The sequence below is a fragment of the Desmodus rotundus genome, chromosome 2, assembly GCF_022682495.2.
Source record: "Desmodus rotundus isolate HL8 chromosome 2, HLdesRot8A.1, whole genome shotgun sequence".
Classification (NCBI taxonomy): Eukaryota; Metazoa; Chordata; class Mammalia; order Chiroptera; family Phyllostomidae; genus Desmodus; species Desmodus rotundus.
Genome location: NC_071388.1, coordinates 139,091,867 through 139,119,847, shown reverse-complemented (window position 1 = coordinate 139,119,847; position 27,981 = coordinate 139,091,867). Strand labels below are relative to the sequence as shown.

General features: G+C 34.1%; 1 protein-coding gene across 3 annotated transcripts in view; it reads right to left on the bottom strand.

The window, feature by feature from the left end:
• Positions 1-27,981, bottom strand: part of EPC2 (enhancer of polycomb homolog 2) — a 113,275-nt gene that overhangs the window by 6,228 nt on the left and 79,066 nt on the right. Inside the window, exons 4-11 of one of the 3 annotated variants that reach the window (XM_053918648.2) lie at positions 22,173-22,379; positions 16,086-16,234; positions 15,162-15,294; positions 12,859-13,050; positions 9,485-9,574; positions 8,102-8,247; positions 7,653-7,996; positions 31-161 (exon numbers count right to left, since the gene is read on the bottom strand). In XM_053918648.2, coding sequence (XP_053774623.1) covers positions 31-161; positions 7,653-7,996; positions 8,102-8,247; positions 9,485-9,574; positions 12,859-13,050; positions 15,162-15,294; positions 16,086-16,234; positions 22,173-22,379 — 1,392 coding nt within the window. Of the gene's footprint in view, positions 1-30; positions 168-7,652; positions 7,997-8,101; positions 8,248-9,484; positions 9,575-12,858; positions 13,051-15,161; positions 15,295-16,085; positions 16,235-22,172; positions 22,380-27,981 lie in introns of all 3 variants that reach the window. The other 2 variants (XM_024569596.4, XM_045203032.3) reach the window with 2 other exon arrangements.

The following is a 27,981-nucleotide window of genomic DNA, read 5'->3' as shown; positions in this document are numbered from 1 at the left end:
AGAAATAAGCATGATTAAAGACAGGTTTACCTGTGCTTTTGGATGTGTCTGTTGTGAGGAATGCTGAGATTGCTGTTTCTGCTGAAGCTGAGCAAGCTGCTGCCTTTGCATTTGAACTAACTGCTGTTGATGTGTCTGAAACTGCTCTTCTGTGATACCCCCTGTTACTGATAAAGGACATTAATTTCAGAAATAAGTATGTTTAAAGTATTTTAACAAGTAAAAATACAACACAAAATTATTCCATAACTAAGATGAAAAGCAATTACAAATTACAATATACATCATTAGCAAAGAACCTAATAAAAATGACAGCTCTTTCAGCAAGTAGCTTAGGCTAGTATCCATGATCTTATGCTAAGAAAAAGTTCCTCTATGTGGCTTTTATTTTATAACACAGTTCTAATACGAGAATTCTACCATTTATTCATATTCTCAGTAGCTTTGCAATCACTCTTAACTCTCTACACTGTAGTAACTGTAGTAATTGTATAATGAGAAAAACTTAGATTAGTGCAAATAAAAATAACACCAAGTTATAGTCTTAGTTAAGAAGATAGGACCATCTGCAAGATGTAAATGATTCTGGCTGCTGGCTTTCATCTATGACACTCCAGTGAAATACCTTTTCTGATTACAAATCAGAGTGCAAGACAAAGATCTTCATCTAATATAACCATAGACCACAGATCAAGCTAACAGATTACATGCCTAAAATGAGTCCTATCTATAAAACCATGGGCTAGAAATCAGTGAGGTGTTAAGAAAATTAAGGATACAATGTATCCCTGGATGTAACTGATTATGCTGTAACCAAGTGTATTAAAAGTTAGTAATTTGAAATAAAAGCAAGACATCTAAAACTTTTGTTGAAAAAGTTATCTAAGAAAAATTTATAATAGGAAATATTTTCCCCAAAGAAATGTATATTAAATCACATCGGAATACATGTACTACTAGGGAAATTTTGCTCTATTTTTCTTTATTGCTTTCCTCTCGCCCAACTACTTCACTCAATCAACAAGTATTTACTATCTACTGTGATGCAGAGTGCTGCATTAGCAGGTAAGAATGACCACAGGGAAAAATAAATTAAGAAGAGGGTCTACCCTGTGAAGTCCCACAGGATAGTTGGGAAGCAAAGATACATATAAAGAAATACCACCTAATATGAGTCAAACTTTAAATGCAATTGAGAAATCTAATCAATATGACCTAAAGGAAGTTCAGCTAAGAGATACACCCTTAACCTAGCTCACTTGACTAACCCCCAAAAGTATTCTGTTTAGTAGGACAACCGATCGGAAATTATAAAAAACTGTTTTTGAAGATTCTATTTATATTTATTTTTAGAGAGGGGGGAAGGGAGGGAGAAAGTGAGGGACAGAAATATCATTCTGCAAGAGAAATGCTGATCAGTTGCCTCTCACCGGCACCTGGCCCGCAACCCAGGCACGTGCCCTGACCAGGAATCATCCAGCCACCTTCCAGTTTATGGGACGACGCCCAACCCACTGAGCCACAGCAGTCAGGGTAAGAAATTTAAAAAAAATTTTTGTGATGGTAAGTTAGATATAACAAGTTATGTGTAATATAGTCTACTTTCTATAAAAAGGGAGTTAGGCATCAGAGATGGATAAAGCTTTAGATATGCCTTCATTTCTGTTCCACAACAATTTAAATTATCATTAGAATTAGGCAATGAGGTGAAAACAGTTCTTACACAGTAGCAATTTTATTTTTAGAGAATTAGAAAACCTGGGGCCATCATCAGGCTCATTTTAAAATTTTAATATTACCTGTATTTTTGAAGTATACATTAATTATTTTACTGAATTACCAACAAAATCAAATCTTTCTTTGCCCATGTTAAATTCACTGCAAGTGTTATATTTTAAGTGAGAAAAATAATTTTAATTCTAAATTTACAATCTTCGAAATCAAATGAAAATGTGAAGTATTTATTCATGAATTTCCAGATGTTTGAAAACCTTGAGAAAGGTGAAAAATAGTTTATTAGATACAAAGGCAGGAAGGAAAAATTAACCGCCCCCCCAAATCTGTTTAAGTCCTACCTGTATAAGGAATATAAAAATTAAAAAAAAAAAAAAAAAAAGACTTGGAATCTGGTGTGAACATGGTCTACTCCCTCAAATCCAGCATTATGTTTTTTTAAGACTTGGGCCCACAGAGGCAAGCATTAGAACACATCAGAAAAAAGGTCATAGTTCCATGAAGATATCTGTTTAGGAATGAGATACAGGACAGGGGCCCAGCTTTGGGTGGGTGGTGGTGGCACAAAGGAGAAATGGGCACATACAAACGAGAAACCTTGTCTGCTTCTGTTGCTTAGGACCAACCCAAGTTCTTTCCACTAGTTGCTCCTAAACTGCTAGCTTAAAAGTGAAGTTCACACTGGTCATAAATCTACCCTACCCTACCCCTCTAAGCCCTATCATTTTAAAAGTAACAACAAATCTGAATGTTTGTGAAGGTGGCAATATTTCACCATTCCAGATGGATGGGGAAGTGCTCCTTTCCCTAAGTAAAAAGTTATGCAAATCTCCCTGGGGAACACGTTCTAATAGACAGATTCACGGTGCGGCAGAACTAAGGGCTGCTTGAGTGTTGTTGGTAGGGTAATAAAATGGGTGTAAAAATTTATAGTTTTAATTTGAACATTTCACTTAAAATGTCATATGGTGTGCTTGAGTGTGATATTGTTATGTTACAGAATAACAGGCTTATGATTTTGTAATAAAAAAGGGGTGTTATTTGTGCCAGACCCTGTGCATATTACAGAATTTTCCCTTATATGTAAATGTCATTCTGTATATTAGTAACATACTAACGTTTCTAAATATTTTGTGTATATAACCAACAGTCTGTTCTCCACTAAAGCCCCTAAACTTTCAGGCTGTATCTTCTTTATACATGGCTCATTACCTATCTTTGATTTATCAGTTTGCTTTAATCCTCAGATGAATCCAGGTACCTCTTCATAGGACTCTAGTCACAATCCTTGGAATGTTGATTGTTTTTGGAGTTTCTAGGCATTCCTTATTTCATCTTTTCAGGCATGTGGTTCCTGTAAGGTGGTCTGCTCGGCTAACCATTTATCACCTTTTCCTCCCAACAGTAATTCATCAGAAACATACTATAGGTATTGTCATGTTGCTAGATTATACACTGATATAATAATTCTAAAACCCTAGATCACTGTTTTTTAAAACTTGGATCCAGAGAGGTATTCTTAAGTATGTGTGAAATCTCTGTAAGTACTTGTTAGCTTTGTATTGTTGTTTCACTGATAAACTAAAAAGAAAAATCTAATAGAAACACATTCTAAATCTACTGTATGACCTCACAATATGATTCTGTGCTTGTGCCTCCCTCTGTAAAATAATCTTAGCTGTTAATGCAGCATTTCTCAAAGTGGGCTAAGATGATGTATTATTGGGAAGCCATGAATTTTAGACCAAGCCACTAGTGGCATTGGGAAGCCACTAGTTTAGACCAAGTTTCCATAGTTTAATGAAGAACATCTAATGTGGTAGTAAAAATTATCTAAAAGTCAACATGAATATATTATCCAGCTTTTCTTCATCAAGCAGGAAGGTCTTAAAAGTTTTAATATATACTTTATTGAAGGAATGCTGACTACATGCAATTTTTGTGAAGACAGATCTGGGGCCTGTACTGGGGGAGGGGAGGTGGGGGTTCCTATTTTAAACCTTCCAGGTTGAAAGTCCACATATACCACGGGAGCTACCCTGAGGATAAATATTCTATTCCTTGAAAGTTGTATAACTTCTCCAGGACTATACGCATCCTATAATGTAATTCTCATAGCTGAAGGCAAACTAACAAACTGCAAAACTATGGGGGTAGGGAGGGTGGCGATGGGAAGAGTTCAGGGTGGGGGGTGGGGAGGATGGAGAATAAAAAACAAGTAAGATGTGATCATAAAGAAAATGAACTAAAGAGTCTTTTAAACTTCTGATATTTAAGCTAAATAGTTACAACAGAAATTTCAGTAGTATTTCCCGTAGCTAACTAAAATCTTTTAATTCCTCAAGTCTGAATCCATCTCAGCTTTGGAAGTCACCTTGACTCAAAAATAAATCATGAGTTCTGTAACTAGTTGTTAAAACATAGTTGTACCTATCCTAAAACTTTTATACTTGCAAACAAACATTTTACAGTAATTTAAGAAAGGAAGACAAATGGAAAAAAATTAAAAACCAGGAATTTCTCTTGTAAAACTGTCCAAAATGTTGATATTTTACAAATTGGTTTGCAAATTTGAAGCCGGTCCAAAAGGCTGCTGGTGTCTACTATTCAGTATACTAAACACAGGAGGAAAAAAAAAGTTGATTGCAACCATGCATTAGGTCAAAATGCAAAACCAAAATTAAGTGTAAATTAATGCAGCCCTTCAAATCTAAACAAGCAAAGCTACTTTTAGATATGAATTACATTTTCTTGAGGTTTGGATTTAAGGACATCTCAAAAGAACACTTAAATAAGACTGCACTTTCAAATGACTACAAACTTTTATCATCTATTTTTATAAAGAATGTAATATTTGCCATGTAGTGTAAATTCCTTGAAGGTAAGGATTGTTGCTCTGTAAAACTCTGCAACTTTTAAACACTTAATATAGTGCTTTGCATATAAGATATTCTAAAATAATTAATGTATGAAATTAACAGTCCTTGGTTATTCACTGGCCATGCTCAGCACAATCTGTCTTTCCTTTCTCTGTCTTGATTCTATTCTTTGAGAATAATTTTTCAACAAAGAAAACATATCCTTGTTTCATTCAATAATAAACAAGACACATCTCTTTGCTTTAAGATGAAGTCTTTAGTTTTAGATCCTCTAATACCTAGGACATACATTTCAATTTGTTTTTTTAAGTCCTTTATGTTTGATATAAAAAATAAGAATTAGAATATGTTTAAGATACAGGAATTGACTTGAAATATTAAGGAATTATTAACATCACAAAAGAAAACCTTTTTCACCACTACCCCTCAAGTTCAACTTTTTAAAAAAATAATTACTGAGGAATCTGTGATACAATATAATTGTCAAGTGCATTATATTTCTATTTATGATTAAATCATTTATTTGCTGGATTTCCCAGTTGTGAAACAGAAAATTCAGTACTTCTAATTTGTCTAGCTCAGTGATACTCTGCCAGGCAAAAGTCAGGGCCTGGGTCAGTCTTGGTCCTCTTAAAGACACTCATGCTCTCAAGACCAAGGCAACTAAGAATAAGCAGAAAGCAAAAGTGTTAAAAGTCACACAGATTTAAAAAAAACAATTATAGGAGGATTCAACCCTTTTGTATATATGTCCATGACATATAAAAATACAACTTTCTAAAAATACCTACATCCTTTGCTTTAAGCAGATGAAAGAAAGAATTTCTACCAATATTTATTGAACTATAAGTGAATCCACTTAAAATGACCTAACCAGAACTAAGAAAACTATGTAATGAATATAACTGGTACAAAAGAATACTTAAAATTGCCACCACTTTTTGATTATTTATAAAAATGCTGTTAAAAGACTTGTTTCCTTATGCCTTTATATACCTGTGCCTAGTATTTTGAAACAAAAGAAATTTGTTAAAAACACCCCCCTCCCCCTTTGTGCTTCAATGACTAGAGTATCACACTTAGCAGAGAAGAAAAACTTCAAACCCAATTCTTTACTCTAGTAACAAATAATTATATACTTGAAAAATTTAATTAAAACATTGATTCTAATGTAGCTTAATTGTTGCTTAAGCCCTGAAATTTTTCAAGGAAAGATAAATGGTACAATGTTGAGAGTAGTAAAAAACATAAGACAGAAAATAATTACATAGACCAAGAAAACTATTTTTTTCCCCCCGAGTAGCGGAAAGGCAAAAAAGAAAAAAATCTTGGTGTCTACGATGTTATGATTTTTTTAACATTTGTGATTCAAGTTCTTTGAGAAATGCATATTTTATTATTGTAATAGTATTTTAAATACTTATTTTATGCTAATGTATGGTAGTATCATTAAATTCTAGGGCTGATGAAGTTATTGAAGTTACATTAAATTTTATTCTGGATCAATACATTTAGAGTATCTATGCTATAATAACATATGCAACAAATGCACATTTTGGGGAAAAGAGTTAAGTCAAATAGATCTAACATTAACTGGGGATGTATAGTAGAAAAGCTGTGTGTTCAAGTTGAGAAGGAACATATTAAAATCATTTTTTTGGCTTGGTATACACTTGTAGAGTAGAAACTCTTTCTATGGTAAAAATCTAATTAGAAATGCCTATACTGGTATGTTTTCAAACTCCCTTTTTGGCAAAAATTATTTTTGAGTAATTTTTGGGACAGGAATTCCTGTTCAGTTTAATAATTTGAACAATGTCTTGAAGTTGGCTGAAAAAATGATCGACCTAATATTTGATGACTTCCTACTATCTTTAGATTTCTTAGAATCTCACCACCTCAAAAATCAAACTAAGTATTTATTCAGTTTAGCTTCAAAAGCTCATTAAACATCAGACTCATGAACTTTATAAAATGGGATGCTATTTTTCTTCCTAAGTTCATTTAGAAGATAATTAACCAACTAATTTAAAGAAATGATACGCCCAACTTCCAATCATTAAAACAAATGCAATTTCCCATTACAACCTTTAAACAGATAATGTCTAGGTCATGATTGAAAATAAGCAGTTCAGTAACTGAAAGACTGAACATTACTGAGACCAAATTTCAAGTCAAAATGACTTAAAATCACTTTAAAGAAGTTTAACATAATTTCGCATACTAAAATGTACCATCCAGGAAATCATTTAGAAATAGATACCTATTACAGAAAGAAAGGATATCAATAGTATAAGTCAAGTCACATCTAGTTTTGTCTCTGGATACCATGCATAATTTGCAATGCATACATTATAAAGGCATTTACTAATTATACATACTTGTGTACATGTGATTAAAGAGAAGCTATTTACAGAAGGAAGCAAATCAAAATTACATTTAAGATTCTCTAGAAATTATACATTATTTATAATGTACATGTCATAAAAATATTAAATTTATTTAAGTACAATGTCTCTTAAAGTAAAAAAATAACTTTCCAAACTCAGAGAGGTAAGTTATCAGATAAAAATTAAAACTACTCGTAGAAAGCCTCTTAAAATATCTTTTTTCAGAAGAAAGCTTTCAGTGGTACTCTCGAATAGCAACGCCTATTTTTAAGCAAAGTTTATGCTTAAAAAATAAAAATTTTCTTTAATCAAGGCAGACAGTATTGTGGTCTGGTTGCAGCTTATAACCACTTTGCCCATAGGGATCCCTCTGCATTCTGCTGACATATTCACCATGGTAGGCACACTCATTCAATATATGTCGGTAGTTTCATAGGTATCAGAACATTTTGGTTAAAGTGCAAACCATGATAATTAGGTTTAGTATCTTAGGCTGGGAAAAAAATGTAGTAGGCTAGGTAAAACTGCTGTTCTCAGTGGGATTATGAAAATAAACCTTCAAAATTTACCCTGTGAGTTTTTGGAGTAGATAATGAAAATTAAGGCGAAAAGAATAGCAGGATATACCTTCAACAAAGTGACAGCTTACCTGATATGCCATTCTTGCTGGTGTTCAATAAAGCTACAGATGCTGCAGAAACTCTTTTATTGTTCACAGTCTGCCCTGGTTTTCTTGAGGTACATTCTTCACTATCACTGTCCTGTACATTTAGTAGCCTTGGCTGGAAACACTGTAGTCGACATGATCTGATATTGCTTAATATTTCAGAAAGGGACAGTCTATTTTCACAATGTTTACTGGAAGGATTGGTCCGTGAGAAATTAGAAGAAAAGTCTATAGTTTGGGAAGAGCTTGACAAACCATTCAGCATTTCAGGGTCTATCTGTTTCAGGACTGGGTCATGTTCTGTGGATATTCGGTCCATTATGACCCTGAAAAGCAATATACAACCAAATATTATCTGGAAGAACTTAACATTTTCCTATACATTTCTTTCCAGCTTGTAAACAAAATCCAGGTCAAAATAAATAATTTACCTTCCACCTCTGCCAATTCGCCTCCTTGCAAATCCTATACATCTTCTTGGGACTGTCAGTGTTGTAAGGCAATGCCTGTATCTCAACTTATCCAAATCTGTCAATTCTGAATTTTCAAATGAATGGTTAACTTGGTCCAAACGAGGCTGCAAAGAAAGAAAAATAATTAAAACTCATGGAGTAAATCAGTAATGAAGAAAAGCTAAATCATAATAAAAAGTAACCAGAGCATTAATAGAACTATTAGAATTTAGCTATGAACTGTAAAATTGGAGTTTAAATAATATCAACCAGGTAAAATTTTATAAAACTGGATAAAGTACTCACTCACCAAACTAACTCAAACTGAATTTAGTTTACAAATATAAATACATTGAGGGTATATTATATTTTTAAAAGAAATATATCTTTAAAGAATGAAAATGGCTTTTAACATTTATGTAAAAAAACAGAGATAGTAAGGTTAGTAATTTATAAGCTTCCTATTGAGATAAAGCAGAGGAAATTTTTTCTGGACCAAAAATTGCACTTTTAGCATGGGTCAAATTGACACTTCCTCGCTTTTAAAAACATACAGTCCATTTCTTTGCCTTCTTATTCCCTTTATTATTCTACTTTTTTGTGCTTTACCACTTTTGCCCTTTTCATAAAACTTTCCCGCTTCTATCATCAGCATAACTTGTAAAAACAACTCCTTACCTTTCCTACATTAAACACAAACACACATCCTGAAAAAGTTGTATGTTTACTGTAGTGCAACAAAACGAACAGTGTCCACAAGCCGTATATCAAAGTCATCCTTATAAACTCTACAGTTATACTTTATCTGAAAACCCAAACATTTGGGAGTGAAGGTCATTCCTTGATATTATGCTGCACCAAAACTTGACTTAACAGCACAAAGTAATTTCTCAGTGTGTCAAAAAGTTATGAACACAATCAACTAGATAAAATAATGCCAAGAGGATAGTTTAAAAATGATTTCTTTATTTTTTGATACTTACCAGATATGTATGTACAAGATGGGTCTCCCTAATAGTAAATTTCAACAAACACTTCAAAGTCATCAAGGGTTCAATGAGAGATTCTGGGCTTACCTAACTCTAGCACTGACACAGTAATTTTTGTGAATGCTGAGCTATAGCTGAAGCCCACAGTAAACTAGATGTTTAAAATATGAGTCATCAAATTCCAAGTGAAGGATTCTGATATCCATTGAAATAACTCAGTACCTTTGAGCATCTTTTATTGGTATCTACATAGGGAATATTAAAGTACAAATGCTGATGGATTTCCCATTTTTAGATCAAGTCTAAGTCACCTTGACAAGAGTTACCTGTTAATTCCAGTTCACAAAAACACCACAAAAAATAAAGTTCTTACAGCATAATACTGGCATCCTGCTCGCCTCCTGAAAGCACAGGGACCATCAGGATCATTATCTTCTTCAGGTTCTGATACTGGGGATGGTACCTGAAAAATGAGAAAGGAGACATTCTATGTTGGAGTTATCAAAAGTCAATAGATAAATCTTTGTAATAGTCTAAAATTAGAATCTGACCATCAACAGTAAATCACGCACGATTATACACAGTAGGGAGTGGACTCCCTAAAACATTTAAAGAATAGCAAAAATTTTCTACGGTTAGAAAATGATTCTTTGTAATAGATTAGTTCTTGCAGGTAAGTTCACATGGCATTGCTTATGTGCTTCTGAACACGTAAGTGCTATAGACTTAAGAATTAATAGTTTTTTATGTCCCACTTATAAACAATGTATGTGGCCATAAATACTTTGTTATGATAATTATGCTTTACCTACAGGTAGGTGTATTTTTTTCCAGTAGCTTCATCTCTTGGTAATAAAGGCAAAAGCTAGGAAATTTTTTTAAAGCTTATAAATAGCCCCTACCCCAAAGCCATAAAGGCCATGTATTTTACTCAAAAGGGCATCCTTTATTTCCCCACTCATTTTTTAAAAATCACTTTTTTAAACTTAGCAAATCAGAAGCAGAACATTAGAAAAGGAAAGACTTGCTAAAAGGTAGGCAGACTGGTTGCAGAGAGAAGTGATAAACCCACAACTTGACAGCAAAAGAATAAATGAAGACCTGCCACATATTAAAACTTTTTGCCTGGGAGCTTGTGATACCAGGTCAAATCTGTATATAGTCTGAGTGGACTCTTGGGGCAGAACCCATACATTACAGCACACTTTATAAATGTCATCCAAAACCAGGTACATGATATAGAAATATACTTGATATGGTAGGGAAATAATGTGGTCCAGAGAGATTTCTACCCACAATGGTTTAAAAAAAGTTCTAGTTGCCTCCCAATTCCACTTTGGAGTGCACATCTCTGTTTCTGACAACACTGGCTCATACACATTTACTTGCAAAGTTTTGAACCTCACAAATCCCTCTCTTCCTATTTTGAGAGGAAAAAATGTTTTCTCCACATTATTTCCAAACTGTGGTAATTACCACTGAGTAGTGGGGTCATCCAGGGAAGAAAAGCATTTGTTTGAGGTTCCAATATACCTCCATCAGCCCTATGGGGGAGACACAGAAACAGTAACCTGGGGCTGGTTCTTCTTCACAGGGAACCAAGCCCCAAACCTAAAACTTGAAAGGAAATCCCAAATGTGAATTTATACCTTGGTTCCTTTGCAAATCATCTACCTCTTCTAAAGTACATGTAGGAAGTATCACAAGGTCTTAGAAATTCTTTGCAAAAGTATACCACCCTTTCCGCCTAACCACCATTCCCTAGGAGTGAATTTCAGGATTTAGTCTGAGATACAGGAAGAGAGAGCCATTTTAGGAAAACCCAAAGCAAGATCAAGAAGAGACAGGTTTTTCAGTTCTGCTCTGCTGCAAATCCATTGGGTAAGTCTGGTTAAAATGTTTGTTCTCAAGCCTTCTTTGCATTTGCTTATTGGACAAAGAAGCAGCATATGATTAGTCTATTGATTTTATATCAATAAAATGTTGATTTTATAAGAGCCACATTCTAAATAGCTGCCTCAATGAATAATGTCCAACTATAGGTAAATACTTACTTTAGCAACATGGGGATACCATTAAAAAATTAATGAGGATTGTCAATGACCTAGTACAAGGACTCAGAGGAACCTAAAAGTTTCAAAATGCAATCTTCATGTGGTGATGAGAGTGGTGGACTATGTGAATAAACATAAGAATTTAGAAAAGAAATGAAGATACCGTAATTCACGAGAAATATATGACTAGTACAGTAGGTTGAGTGTGCCCTACTATCAGGGTGGCTGGACCGATTCTAGCAATAAGAAAAAGGTTTCTACGGGTCACAGTATCCCCATGATATCATTCTTAAATGTACAGTAAAACACTGTAGGGTCTCATTATTACCACCAATATAAAGCTATTATACGTATATTTATCTACCATGTCATATTTTGACTTAAAATTCTTCAGTAATTTCCCAATATGTATAATGCAGATAGAAACCACCTGTTATCTGGGTAGTACTTCAGGCATCATTCCGTTCACTCTTTCTTCCTTTTATTGTTTCATATTCCAGCAATGCCAAATTGCTAGCAGTTCTCTCTAATACACTGTTTTCTCTGCCTAGAGCCCTTCCCTACACCTTTTATCTGAACAACTAGTACTTATTAGGACATTATTTTCCTTATTCTTTCGAAATGTTCATTTAATTAATGTTTCATGACTGTTTCAAGTCCTGCCTACGTCTACTTGGCTGATCCTCTAAGTCCTTTTCAAGAGCATACTCAATCAAACACATCTTTGTGCACCAGTTACAATGTACATGAATGCTAAATTATCATCTGGGGTAAAAAACTAAATCACTGACGAAAGAGTAACAATGTATTATCTAGCCTAAGGACACATTTTATGGAAATTCTAGATTTTACACAGTTACAATACAGGCTTTGTAAGCAGTCTTACTTCTAAACATATCTGTGACGTTGGTTTTTAGAAAACTTTTTTTCTAAAGCAAGTGAAAGTCAGAATGTTAAAATATGATAAACCTGATTTGTTATGGTAGTCTCTTTAGATTGTCTATACAATATAGGAAAAAAAAAAAACCCCGATATTGCCAGAACAGGTGCTAAATAATTAAAAACAAAAACAACTGATCCTTTAAAACATAAAATAAAGGTCTTGTTTTAAAAGCAGAATTTATAAAAGTAAAATGAAGATGTTAATTACTAACAATTTTCTATAAAACTGTTGCAGTATAAACCAAAGAATTATCTTCACAAGTTAAAATTTGAACCAGTTCTTCTGAATCTTGTTTGTAATCAAATAGTTATTGACAAACAAATTAGCAAAATTAGCATTAAATTGTAAAATACAATGCTAGTAGACTATGGTAAATAGGGGATTACTCTTGGTAAATATTTACAATTATGTATTAAATGTCTTAAAACATAAATAATCTTTGGTTCACTGATTCCATGTCTAATAATCTATTTTAAATAGAGGGAAAAGATAGAGATGCTCATTTTTATGAAAAGGAAAACTGAAAACCATCCAAATTCTTCGTAACAGAATAAATTCTATTCTACTGATAGAAAATAACAAGAAATAAATACCATTTCAGCAGTTAGATAAATGTGGAAAATGTTTATGCTATATACCATTAGGTGAAGAAAACAAGAATCAAAACTCGAAGATGTCAATTATGTTTTAAAATATAGCAATATAAAAGACTAGAAGGAAATGTTTTAAAAATAGTTTTAAAACAAGCACCTGTGGAAATTCATCTTCATCTGAGCTGTGAAAGTCATATTGCTTAATGTCACTCTTATTGATCACAGGCAATGTCTCAGGAGTGGGTTGCTGAGATGTTATCAAAGCCTCTGCTTTAGGCTTCTTTGGGTACTTCTTCTTTTGACGAACCACATCAGAAGCCTCTTCTTTCAAAGACAAATGATGAGGGTGCTGTTTACATGACGATTTTTCCCCCAAAGGAAGAAATGAAAATCATTTTAGAAATCATGAAAAACTATACTGCTCTTTGAAAAACAAACATTTTTACCCAGGAGGTAATTTTATTTACTGTTTTTGTTATGTAAAACTTATGTGATGATAAATTTTAAATGTTTGACTTTCTATAAGGTATGATAAAAAATAATTATAGTATTAAATTTGCTTTATATATTGTTATTAATACTTGTTAGAGATTTTTAAAAATTGCTCTATTATTGTGCAATCCAGCATTTAAAACGTATTTCACATTAATTTTAAATCATGTACTAATGATGAAAATTAATGACTTTTTATTTTTAAAATAACTTGAATTAGATTATGAATTCATTAATTCATTTCTACTCTTATTTCAGATTTTTAAAAAATGTCAATTTTTTTGAGGAAAAAAAGCTTATCAGTTAATAAAAAAACTTAACTTTTTAGAGTGTATAATTATTGTCTCAATTGAACAATAATCAAACTGTTCTCAAGTACCCCAGAGCTGTGTCGGTACTTCAGAGACCATCAGGCAAGAAGACTGGCTGATATGGTGGATTTCTACCTCATCCCATATCCCCCAACGCCTCTCCTCAACAGAGTAGCTCTGTTTCTGTTTTAATATATCGATATTCATTTTATAAAAGGGACCTACCACTTTGAAAATGGCTGTTCTAAGCACCAAAGTACATGCAATAAGAAAATTGTAAAAACATTTAGGAAGTTATATATTTTCCCATGTAGCCCAGATTTTTGTTAAAACTACTTTAGGGTCAAAATGGTACACACATGAAAATGTTGCTTAAATGCCAAATTATTTAGTGAGACATAATGGTTTCATACAATGGGTATAGTTACAACACCAAAAAGAAAACCTCAACTTCTTAGAAACTACCTGTACTTTAGCGGAGGATGTGTGTGACAAAGTAAATATAGTTAACTATGTATAATATGGTATAGCAACAATGGATGCAACCGTATTTCTAAAAGTAGGGTTTAAATAGGCTGAGTGTTTATTCCTAGAGATGATCTAAAAAAAGAATCAATATATAATAAAGGCTAATTCTGTCAGTAATTTTGGGTTGAGATTTTCATATTCTATGTCTACCAATCAAATACCTGAAAGTAGATTTTAAAAATGACATTTATTGCATTGTAACGCTGTAGCTGGCGAGGCAAGTGTGACTTAAAGGGAATCAGGTAGGTGGGCTAGATGCCTGTGATTAATAAGAAAGAACTCCGGTGTTTGAACTGATATGAGTTGAGTAAAGGAGTTTCCCTGCTCCCACATTCTTCCTTGATCTTTAAGAAGGAACCCATGAAAAATGAGGATTGTGTACATTTTTAAAAGATGAATTTTCCACAAACACCCTAAGTCACTTTTATATCTTGATATACAATAAAGCTCTATCATCCAATGCTTAGTTAATACCTATTTCTTATTTAAATCTAAGCTCCTAAAATTAAAGGTCTTATTAATTTTTATATCTATTGAATACTTTAATTAATGTGCCAAGTGAATACTGAATAAACATAATTCTTTAGTCTAAAAGACTAAAGTAATCGTTGTATCTGACTCATCACTAGGAAGAAATTGTAATCTAGAAATTAGAAGACTTTTTCAAATCACAAAGGATAGAGAGCAATGGATAACTGCTGGTTTGGCAATGATGAAGACAACAAGAATAACTTAATGGTCTCAATGAAGAAAGCTTTTATTTTAGAGTTTGATGCCTGTCAGTACAATGCAGGACTTGTTAAGGCTAGTGGTAATAATTAAACTCTAACCGTATACTCTACAGAAGCAGTATGCACAGTGGAAAGCACATCATCTTTGATGTTAGACCTGGACTCGCACCTTGAATCTGCCACTTATTAGTTATTTGATCTAGAAGTCACAAAGAGTAAAATCTATCTCAAAGGACTGAGTCATACGTATGTAAAATTCCCAGCAAAGTGTTGGCAAGTAGTAAGAACTAAATACACGACTACTTTTTTCTTTAACTCAACTCTAGTAAGACAACTTCATAAACCAATAATGTGAGATCAATTACTACCATACGTGCTTTTTCCCGGAAGATATTCACCTTAGTTTTACATTCTTGGACTTTATGATGATTTCCGTTATGAAGAGTTGCTGGAGTGGCATATAACTCTTTTTCTGATCGATTGATTTTCACTTCATTAAGGATTTCACCACCATAGTCTCCCAAATGATATCTTGAAAAGGTAACAAAATGTAGCACAGTTCAAAAATAAAGAAAAACCATGGCTAACTGGATTGGAACAATTAATTGGAACACAACTAATCAAAAAGAGCCAACAATTACATGATCCTTAAAAGAGAAGATTTGCAGGAATAAAGAAACTCATAACTGAGATTTAGTAAACAAAACAAACCAAAACAAACAACCCCCCCCCCCCAATCTCTAAGGTACACGGAAGACAAATTTCTCATATATTTTATATTTTGAAGCACTGGGAAATGATGCTTAGAATGCTAATTTCAGGAATCACATAAAATTCTGTTAGGTTTAGTACAATTTAATTATGCAGAAAAATGACTATTACATTAGAAAACACATTTTCAAAATGCATTGAAACAAAAAATATTTTCTACCTAGTCAGAAAATAAAATCAAGCATTCAGTCCCCTCAAATTCTGATTAATAGAAATTTTAATAAAAATTTTGGACAAAATGATCTCTAGGTTCTTTTCTAAATACAATTCAATGATTCTGCAAAAAAGCCCCCACAAAACTTAAGTGTATTAGAGGATCTATATTACATGCAAAAATATTGCCCAAGTGTGTACTCCAAATTATAATAATCTGATTTAAATAAAAACTAGTAACCACAATTCTTCAAAAAAATGTAGATTTTGTTGGAGAATCAATTTCAATTGTTTTAAATTTAACAACAACAACAACAACAAAAATCTCTCTCATCTGGTTATATTTTGCCCATCATTTGGCTAAAGGTGCCACTAGTATGTAATTGTAGCAATGTTACCTTTTTTCCACAACTTCTAAGGTTAAGTGCAATAATTCTCGTTTTGTTTTCTCTCTTCTCTTAATCATTTCCAAAATTGTTATGGCTCTACTAAACTCTCGTCTCAGTTTCAACATCTTTTCATAAGAGGCTTCATCATTCTTGCGATTCTATTGAAAATAATGACAATTTAAGAATAAACAATTATTCCAATTATCCACATTTCCAGCTTCATTCAACAAAATCTTATCAGACTCAAATTCATTGTATAAAAGCAAAATGTTAAAAATGTTAAATGTAAAAATGTTAAAAAATCATCTAAACAACTACATTAAAAAAAAAACTAACCATGAAAATAGTATAAGTAAATATCTCTCACTAAATATTCAGGAAAAAATGTTGCCCACTATTGAAAAGATGGAATGACATAAGAAGAGATAATTCCAACGTAACCAAATTTGTAAAAGTCTGCCTGAAACAAAACCTAGTGAGTAAATCGGAAAACATAGTTCATTCATATTTTAGAGCAAGGTATTTTCCAATAACAGAAACAGTTCTGTCAAATCAAAGTTGCCTAAAAATAGCCAAAATGGGTCTCACACTACTATGTGAACATGCACAAGGACAAGCAAAGCTTCACTTCAGAAACTCAGATATAAAACAATGTGGGACATAAAGCACCACAAGGAATGAGATTACCATGATTTAGTGTAATAACACCTCACTACAGAGTAGAAAAACGAGTTAGTAAAAATTCCGAGTTTCAGAGTATTGTTCAGAAGTTTCTACTCTGAATTGTGTAAGGAATTTGAACAGACTTAAGAGTAACAGTCCTATTTAATAACCAGGAAAGGCTCAGTTGAAATTAGCAGTATCAACCTGCATACAAAAATTACTGTTAATATAAAATATTTCATTCAAACAGCTACAGAATATTTACTTTATATTAGGCAAGGCACTATTTGTTTTAAAATAGACCATTACCACTCCTCATTTTACATGTCCAGACAGACCGAACACTTAAGCAATCTCTCCATCCTTGAGTTAATAATGCAATATGACATTAAAAAGAACTTGAAGAAAGTCAGGTATCATACTGGAGGATTATAAACAAGAAAACTTGAGAAAAAGTTTTACTTTTTTTCTTTTGTGTATAGTTTCTTGTATTTTAAATTAACCAGCACCAACAAAATGTCACCTAAACAAAGTCCCACTAAGGTGCTGCATATCAACTATTAAGAAACTTTATGTTAGTAAGTCATCCTTTTATCAAGAGGAAATTAATTTCCCCCCTTCATTAGTATGCAACGAAAGGCAAAATCTAAACCCTAATTTTAAGCATTGGTGTTTTTTTGGTAAACAGGCAGCAATAATAGCTTCCAATTGAAAAAAATTAACGTTACCAACAGCAAATATTAAAGTGTCAACTCTGTGCAGGATATTGTGCACGTCTCCTATCCTCAGAGAGCTTAAAGTCTTATAAGAATGAGATACATATAGATTTAAAATATAAAACATAATATGAGGCTACAAGTCAGTTGACCAATATTGAAAAGAGCACCAGAGCCTTCAGATTGCCTCCCTCTTCTTCACTAAGGGTTCCTCCTCTTGGACTACAGGCTTCTGCCCTGTTTTACTCCTTTACTTCCTGCTCTCTTTAGGCCCAAACAACCACCTTTTCCTAATTTTTTTCTTTCCCCAGCCCAGTTTTCTTTTTATTTTGAAATAATTTCAGATTTACAAAAAAAACCCCTACACAGGATAAAGAATTTCCATATATCCTCATCCAGGTTGCCCAGATGTTAATATTTTACACTTCTGCCTTATCTCTTTCTCTATGTATACAGGGCAGGGCCAAAGTAGGTTTACAGTTGTGAGTATGCAAAACAGTTTATTCTTTTATTATTACTTATTAATTATTGTATTATTTTTCCCTACAAACACAAACCTACTTTTGCCCCACCCTGTAAATATACATATACATGCGCATACGTTCGGTATTTATGTACATGTGTATTGTTACAGACTGTATACTTGTGTCTCCTGAAACTTCCTATGCTGAAATTCTAACCTCCCAATGTGATGGTTTGTGGAGGTGGGATATTCTGGAAGGTGATTAGGTTATCAGTGTGGATCCTTAGGAATGGATTAGTGCTCTTATAAAGGAGACCCCAGAGAGCCCTCTTGCCCCTTCTACCACGTAAGGGCACAGCAAGATGACCATTCATGAACCAAGAAGCAGGAGGCCCTGACCAGACACCGAATCTGTTGGTACCTGGACCTTGGACTTCCTAGCCTCCAGAATTGTGAGAAATAAATGCCTGTTAAGCCACCCAGCTATCTAGTCTATTACATCTTAATTACAGCATCCCAAATGAACTAAGACACATACACACATATGTATATAAACATGTATGAATTATTAACAGTGGTATTTTAATGATTTTTTGAGAAAAACTTAAGCTATAGTGCCCCTTTATCCCTCGACACATTAAAGTGTATTTTCTAAAAACAAATGTCCTCTTACATAACCACAGTAAATTATCAAAATCAGGAAATTAACATGATATAATCCTATTACCTAACTTACACATTTCATTTATATTTCACCACCCACTAATGTCCCTTACAGCAATAAATATAATATTACATATACTTTTATATACTTATATAACTGTTGCTATAAAGAGTATTAAGTGGGACAACAGTAATTTTTATTATTAAAATTCATTAAAATGGAGTAAATTCTTTTTTCTGTCTAGGATCTGATTTGGGATGAAAACTGCATTTAGTTGTCATGTCTCTTTAATCACGTATAATTTGAAATAGTTCTCTGATTTTGTACGGTGATCATGACCTTGAAATTTCTGAACAGTAGAGGACACTTATTTTTACAGAATATTTCACAATTTGGGTTTCTTTGAGGCTTTTCCACAATTAAATTTGGGTTATATATTTTTAGTAGGACCATACCAGAAGTAATGTTATACCCTTCTCTTACCATATCACAAGTTAAATGATACCCATTTGTCCCATGAGTACTGATGTTAACTTTGATTACTTGATCAAGATGATTGTCTGCCAGGTTTCTCTAGTCAAATTACTGTTTTTCCTTTTTTTCAATTAAAAAGTATGCCATAGAATTTTGTATCTTATTTTTCATCAAATTTCCCCCTACTAGTTTTATATCCATTGATTCTAACATTTGCCTGAAACATTATTACTGTGGTGGTTGCCAAATGCTGATTTTTAAACTGCATCATTTCACTGACATTTATAAGTTGGAAATCTACTATAAGGAAAAGTATTCCCTTCTCTTACCTACTGTCTGTGTATCAATCATCCATTCACCCATCCATTTTTATCAGTATGGACTCATGTCACTTATACTCCATGAGTTATCCATTACTCTCATTTAGACACTCAGACTTTCTCAGATTTGCTCAGTGGAGACCTCCTTCAAGCTGGCTCCTGAAGCCTTCTGTCATGACTCCAACATGCTTCGATCTTCAATCACATTCTTATTTTCTGGTATAGCACAATGTTCCAAGCTTATGTTTATATTTTTCTAGCCTCAGACTAGGAATCAATCATTTTTCTAAGGATCCCCGGTTCCTTTTTATGAAAAATGGTATTTAAAATCACGATCTACATGCAAAGCATGCCCATTGCTACCGAGTCATTGTTTCTAGACCCTATCAGAGAACAAAGTTAGGAAATATGTATGTAATATATGTATGCCCATAAACACGCACAGATGTATATCTATGTCTAACTATATCAATTTATTAAAATCCATGAGTTCATACTGATACCTTTCTTACATGCTTTTAAGATGACCCTACTCCCTGTATTCAAACCCACTCATTCCCTTTGCCCATCCTTATAGCTGTCTCTGCTTCATTCCTATTCCAGGAACATACAGGTCTGACCTACTGCCAAATCTCTAGGGAAAATGGTTCTCAAACTGCTACACTTTAGAATTGACTAGATGCTTTTGTAACCAAGGATAATTCACAGGTGATTGTTATGTGCAGCCAGACTGCGAACCACTACAGTGGTTCCTATTTGAGAGTTTCCTGTTTGTCTTGCTTCTTCTGGGCCGCAGAGGGGGAGGAGAGAAGGCACAGTTGCATCTCTGGGGTTAAACATATAAAACGTATATGCTGATTCAAGGCTTTCCAATCAGTGCATTCAGACTTGCTGATGCCTTCAGATTACCTCATTTAAGAACATCCTAAAGTACTTACACACTTCCAAATTATTAGTTTGGTGAATTAAAATTAAATTCTAGACTACCAAACAAATATTTTAAAAGTCCCTTATTTTGTCTTTGCATAATCTATACAAGTGTTTTTAATTTTGTGGAAATAGAAAAGGAAGCAGAGAATCTTTATTAGCTGCATTCATTTTTGCATATCTCAATGCTTGCCCACTTCCTATTTACCCCGGAGGATGGGAGTCGGGGGTTCATTGTTGACTGCTTTCCCAACTTTCTCATTTTGAAAGACACAAACATTTTTAACCAGCAATATCGTGCAAGAAAGAAGGGGAATAGTTTTTATTACTACAACTAAAAACAGAGAGGAATAACAAGACTAGTGGAAAAGAAAATATACTACCTTGCAGAGGAAGACGAAAATAACAGGTAAGAGAAGGGGTAGGAATCAAGAGCGTCAGGAAAAAGCTGGACTAGTTAGTTATTACACAACAGTGAAGCATCTAAACACAGGGATCCATTACTACCAAGTCTCAATATCCACTGGTTAGAAAACAGTGATTTAATCTACTGAAGAATGAAACACATTTAAACATTTAGAATATTGTTTAAATGCCAATAAATATTTCTAATTTTAAATACTTCATACCTACTCACTAAAAGTCAACCAACAGTACTTTTCCTTCAAGACATTGCTAAAAGCCTGTTTTGCAATATATCTAAATTTTCTTTTAAAAAGCAACTGGCAGTTCAAATTTTTCAATCATTCAGATAACCCTTCCTTCCTCATGTCCAATGGTCTATATTTGTAAAGTTTTACTATATTTACAAACTCACCACACTCTCTTCTTTTCTAAGACACTAAATCTTCATAAAATATCTTAGTTTCCTTAGCTAAGAACTAAAACTCCAAACTGAAAAAACTCAGCCTTGGTTAGGGAATGTCACCTACACTTGGGAAATCCTAGAAAGAGTTATATAAGCTCTGATTGTTAACCAGTAGGGGAGCTTCTCCTAAAATACACTATCCCTGACAGCTGTTATACTTCCCCGCCGTTATACTAACAGCTGACAAGGACAAGCTTTCAATGTTAGAAGAAACAGGATTCCACAGAAAACATCTTGCCTCCAATTATAATTCCTCATGGTTTTTACATTTATATGTTCTTACTATTTTACAATGCTAGAGAATGTGTTAGCATGTGTGTGGTTTACTGTTAATTATGAGAAATGGAAGATAGTGAATAACTACTCTGAAATAATGCTTTCTTCTATACCGTATCATTCCACAGCATGAGACCTTTTTCTCTTAAAATTCTGGCTCACGCTGCTTCTGAAAGCCAGATGGGGACAAGTTTATCAATTTGAAATCTGACACAACTGACAACTCATAAAAAGATTCCTCTGTGTTACTTATGACTATTGGCAGAATAAGGTTGAAAATGAACCTTCCCCTACTTCCCATGACTGTACAGTAGCTAGAAGCTGTAAAGTCCATTTTTATTTACAAGGATCAGAATACGGTTTCAAAGGAACTATAAGCTCTTAAGCTTCCCAAATAAAGGATATATATAGAATGTATATATATTACTGAAGAAATCAAAACTTCCAAAGTACACAAAGACCTGTGATTCCTCATATCACTTCAGCTACATGTCTAAAATGGTTATGATCAGTAGATTTATAAAGGGTATGGGATTAGATAAAAATTGTACATGACTGGTCAGTAGAAACTACTAAAGAGCAAAATTTCTAACATAAAGCTCAACAATATCAGGAGTGCCCCTTTTTGTTCAAAATATTCAAAAATATTCAAGTTATTAGCAGAAAAAAATACTGGTCTTAAATACTATTAAGCTATATTCAATTAAACCTAATTTGCACATTACCTTTCGAGTTTGCATTTTCTCCGTTCTCCTCCGAAAGGCAACATAAGGGTCGTTGTTAGTAGAGCCATCTCTTTTCTCTTGTTTTATCTGAGGAATGAGGGACGGCCCCCTGCAGTTTTTACGTTTCCTCACCCAGTAGTCATATACTGCTTTAATAAGGTAATCATCTTCATTTAGCAGCAGTTTTGCTTCTTGAAGTGTTACAAGCTAAATTAAAAAAAAAGAAACACTAATATCAACTACAATGTTTGAAAAAGAGAAATCAAAAAAGTTAAACTATACCTATGGAAAAAATGTGGTAAGTCTAACAATTATGATCAGATACCATGATAGCAGAAAACACAATTCAATTCAATCAAACGAAAGATTTACTACTAAGGAGCTTTAACTGAAAATTTACATTCCGCCCTGAGAGATAGTGAGTACCACCACTTAAAATATTTAATAATCCTGGATGAATGATAGTTGGGAAGACCACAATTTGTGCCTCAGGTAAATCTTGGACTGGAAGACATCAGAGGTCCTTCAAAATTCTGATATTCTATGTATGATTCTACATATTTGAGGATCTACTAGTTTTTAATAGTCTCTTCTTTTCTGTGTTTATCAACAGAAACTAGAAGATAGAGGTTTCTGTTTATCTCTTCAAAATAAAAGATAAACATAGAGTGGGGCAAAAGTAGTTTAGAGTTGTTTGTATGGAAAATGATACAAGAATGAACTGTTTGGCGTACTCATAACTGTAAGCCTACTTCTGCCTCACCCTGTATGCTCTAATTTATTCCGACTAAATACATAATGCTTGTTTTGAAATTGTAAAAGGACAAACTGTTAGCACGTTTCCAGAAATTTCAATGCAATTTTCAATTTCTGTTACCAATTACACATAAAAGCAATTCCTCTATACAAGCTGGTTATGTACTAAAGTCTTTTTTCTCAACACTCATTCTGCTAATGACATTGTCACATTTGTTATGTGACAGCATCCTAGAAGTATTCCTCTAGGAGCTCTGACATTGGTATCTCAGGGATCTGCTCCTTTATCAATGCAGCCAGTATAATATGAACATATTTCAAACTAACATTTGTAAAAATTTCCTTGGTCACATCTGTTTCCTTGTTCTTTGTTAAAATCGAATAGAACAATCAACTTCAGCAGAATAGATTTGGGGTTACACATATCTATTTACAGCATACTTTAGAAAAAGATCATGGAGGAGTTTTAGGAAAGCCTCAATGAAGTGATATTATCTCAATTTTTTTTAACTTGTATCAATTTAGAGGTTAAGGTTAACTTCAAAACAGGTTGAGATAGATCCTAAAAATGTTTCCCTAAGACTTAGAAACGAAGGGGAAATTTTCTCACTCAAATTATAAGATCAACATTTGAACTGATTTATTGGGTTTTATGAAACCATCTGAAGAAGGCATGACTCACCCAATAAATTTCTCCTATGATCTGATTTATATTGGTATAACTTCATGGAATAAATGCAATGATCATTTGGACTTTCAGTCCTATGACAGTGATTACTAGGGCTAATTAGTTGATATGTAATTTTGTTGCCAAGATAGTCTGACCACAGAAGGAGAATACACTGATAATGAAAACTCAAGTATTCTAGTTTATATAACAGTTACATTTAGTGCATTAAAATTGTAAGTGGTCATTCTTCAGTTTATTCACTGTCTCAGTGGAGTCAGCTTAACAGCATTTGAAAGCTGAGAAATTTGGCCTTTAAAGTGGCTGGTCAGAGCCTAGAATGAGACCAAGCCAAAAGAATAAAAATTTCCAAACATCAACTTTATTACTTTTTTAAAGGAATTTATTTAAGGGGGGGTAGAGGCAAGGGAGGGAGGTGGGTTTGGCTGGGGAGTGGTGGTAGGGTAAATGCAGACAACTTTAATTGAACAACAATAAAATAATTTAAAAAAAAAAAGTATGGGAAATGGAGAAGCCAAAGACCTGGGGGTGGGGGAGAGAATGCTGTTGGGATGGGAGTGCAGGGTGGAGGGGGAGAAAGGGGAGAAAAAAATGAGACAACTATAATAGCATAACCAAAAATATTCTTTAAATAAAAGAATTTATTCTTAGAGAGAGGGGAAGGGAGAAAGAAAGACAGAAATATCTACATGAGAGAGAAGTATCGGTCGGCTCCCTCTCCAACCTATCCCGACTGGGGACCAACCCCACAATCCCAGGCATGTGCCCTAACTACAATTGCACTGGTGGCCTTTCACCTTGCGGGATGAAGCCCAACCAACTGAGCCGCCCGATCAGGGTTCCAAATTCTGCTTTAATGGGACTCTTTCCTACTGTTAGTTGAAGTTCTCTGGAATGGTGACATATACTCCCAAAGGCTACAAGAACAGTAGTACAATAAGAATCAAGCTTTGGCCCTGGGTGGTGTAGCTCAGTGGACTGAGTGAGGGACTGTGAACAAAAGGGTCACCGGTTCGATTCCCAGTCTAGGGCACATGCTTGGGTTGTAGGCCAGGTCCCCGGTAGGAGGTGTGTGAGAGGCAACCACACATTGATGTTTCTCTCCCTCTCTTAAAAATAAATAAAATCTTAAAAAAAACCAAAGAATCAAGCTTTGTAGATCTAACAAAATTCCACCTTGCGCCGATAGCATCATAGCATCACTTGCAGCTCTCACGTGCTGTTCCAGCACCAAGGGAAACAATGCTGTGATTATGCTACATGTGCTTCAGTTGTTTGGTCATTCTGCTTCTGATAAAATTTTACAACCTTTACTGATTAAATAAAAAACTTAATCTAACCTTAGAGTAGGAAGGGTGGGATTCTTCCCATCGACCTGCAGAGCAGTGGTGAGAGTCTTAGAAAACAATACTATGAAAGTAACACTGCTTCCTATCCCCTTGCAGGGGGTGTTAGGGGACTAAAACACTGCCTCAGATTTTCTTCTCTGGTGCTTCTTGCTCCTGCTATAAATATTCTTCTTCCTGGTTGTTAAATATCCTCTCTGTATCTCAGGTTGTAAGAATTCAATACACAATTTACAGCTAAACATCCTGACATTTCTTTCCATTGTTAACTGTATTTTCTTAGTCGACTGCTGTTTTTATGTTGTTACACAGTACAATTTTATTTTATTGAATAATCTTAGTTTTAATCATTCTGTAAAAATTATCTGTAGCTACTCTAAGGCCACTGGTGTCACTGTATCACCACGATCAAGGTGACAGCATCAGTCTGAACAGGCAAGAACTATTTGCAGATAAAGTAGTCCCAAATTATGTCACACGATTGAAAACCTACAAAATTAGAATTCTACTACTTCTAAACCTCAGAAAAAGTTCTGCCATTTAGCATTTTGTCAACTAGAAAGTAGTACGAACCAGTATTTAACTGGCAAAGCATGTGGGGTAAATTTACTATCCCCAAGGCAACTGAGTTATTTGATTTACTTAACTTTGGGGGCTTGGGGGTGGGGAGATTAAAAATTATGCTACCATATGGCCTTTTCTTCTAGACTGCTACTAGAGCCAGGAGGACAAGGATCATTTAGTGTGTTTATAAATAAAACTCATGATTTAGCAATTTCAATAAATACATGTTGACTATACAAATGAATTAATTACATGTAAAAATTAATGCTTTCTATACATAAAATAGCCAATTAAGCAATAAGTAGTTAATAATTAATTACTAGCAGCCCATCATTGTGTTATAGGTTGTGAGGAAGATAAGTTAAAAAAAAATTAAGATAAATCCACTACCTAATGAAACATTATAGCAAAAAAGGTAAAGATAAATACAAATTAAACAATAAGAAACAATGTGAGAACTTTGGAAATGAGTATTAGTGAACTAAGATGCAGGAGAGAGTTACAAGAACACTATCTGGGAGTGCCTGCAGAGGTAGCTTACCACATAAGAATAAATTCACAGGACAGATACCGAAGAAAAGAGCAACAAATGAGATGCAGAGGAGCAATGGAAGAGGATGAAGACAAGAATTAGTGCATGTGGAGGTCAACAGCATCCAATACTACAGGGATATTAACCAGGATACAGGCTTAAAAGAGGCTCTTGGATGACAGTAAGAAGGTCACTTCACTGGTGGACCTTGTATAATTTCTATAAACTGAAATGGATCGTGGTGGCTAATCTTCTGAAAATTGTGACAGAAAAAGGAAAGACATAAGGTGGTAGCTTATTAAGGAAGACAGGGTCAACTACAGGGACACTTGGCACATTTTTGGACAAAGAGAAAAAGATTGCAGAAATGAGAGAAGAGACAACTGAAAACTAAACATTCAAGGAATATGAAGGTACATGAAGAAGAGTTGGAATTAGAAACTTAGGGACTAAAGGTATAAAAAACAGATGATTCTGAGTTTTGCAAGTCACTGAGAGATAAGGAATACACTACAGCATCATCTGGAGTTGAAAGTAAATGAAGTTTTGGGAAGGTTAAAGTTGACAGGTCTATGGAACATCTAAGGTGGAAATGCCAACAGGCAGAATGAAAAGAAAAAAAGAAAAAAAAGAAAATCCTGAAACCTGAAAAGGATGTCAAGAGTAAAGGTGTATGTGTGGTTACACCCACAAAAAAAGCTTGCTGAGGTGTTATCACCCCAAAATGCATAGGTTAAGAATACCAAGAAGAGAATTTCAAGAAACCCTGATGTTTTCAGGAGCTGGAAAAAAAGTTGGCAAAAGAAAATAAGAAGGAATGGTCATAGAAAATAATAAGAAAAACCAGAAGGGAATGATTTGTATTCTAAAGATCAAAGATGCCCTGGCTGGTGTGGCTCAGTGGATTGAGTGCTGGCCTGCAAACCAAAAGGTCGCCGGTTTGATTCCCTGTCAGGGCACATGCCTGGGTTGTGGGCCAGGTCCCCAGCTAAGGCTGTGTGAGAAGCAACCGAGATGTATCTCTCACACATCAATGTTTCTCTCCCTTTCGCCCTCCTTCCCCTTATCTCTAAGAATAAATAAATAAAATTCAAAAATTAAAAAAGAAAAAAAAAGATCAAAGATAATGACAGTCAAGAAATAAGAGATCAAATTAGACAAAAGGAGGGGGACCAAAAATAATCACAGCATTTAGCAAAAGGAGATTTCACTAATGACTTCATTACAGTAACCTCTACAGAATGATGCGGACAAAAGCTTTGCCCCAGTCTATCTTTTGTGTCTTTCTTTACTAACCTAGTCAGGACTGGTTTAATCACAAACCTGATTCCTTGTCCTTGAATCTGGTACTATGCTATCCTCCAGTAAGGAAAAATAAAGAAATCCATGAATCCACACAACAGGGACTGGGTATGAGGACAGCCTTTTGGTATCTTTAATCCTTGGTTATATTAACAGGACCACTACCTTGTTTCTATGACAAAACCTTCACCTTCATTCATCTCCACTGCTGAAAGCAAATGCATGCTCTCATGCTCTGAGTCTAGCCAGTTTATTTAGGGCCTAGAGAAGCTTGTCACTGAGCAAAGAGAACTCAAACAGGATAATGCTGATTATATGTGTATAGTTTATTGCATTGTTTCCATGCTTTTTGTTTATCCTGCCCCTACTAAGAAAATGAGCTCAACAAGGTGAGAACTTCTGTCACTTCTCCGGTTTACCTGAGCACTAAACAAATATTACTGATTGAATGAAAGGAAGTAAATTACAGAACAGAGAGATGAAGGCTTCTGATGATATAATTTCAGAATAATCATAGAAAACATTAGAAATACCAAAAGACTGATCAAGCCTAAGATTGCTAGGAAAATTTGAAACTATCTGATGCCAGAGATCAAAACCCTAGAAAAACTGTGAGCATTA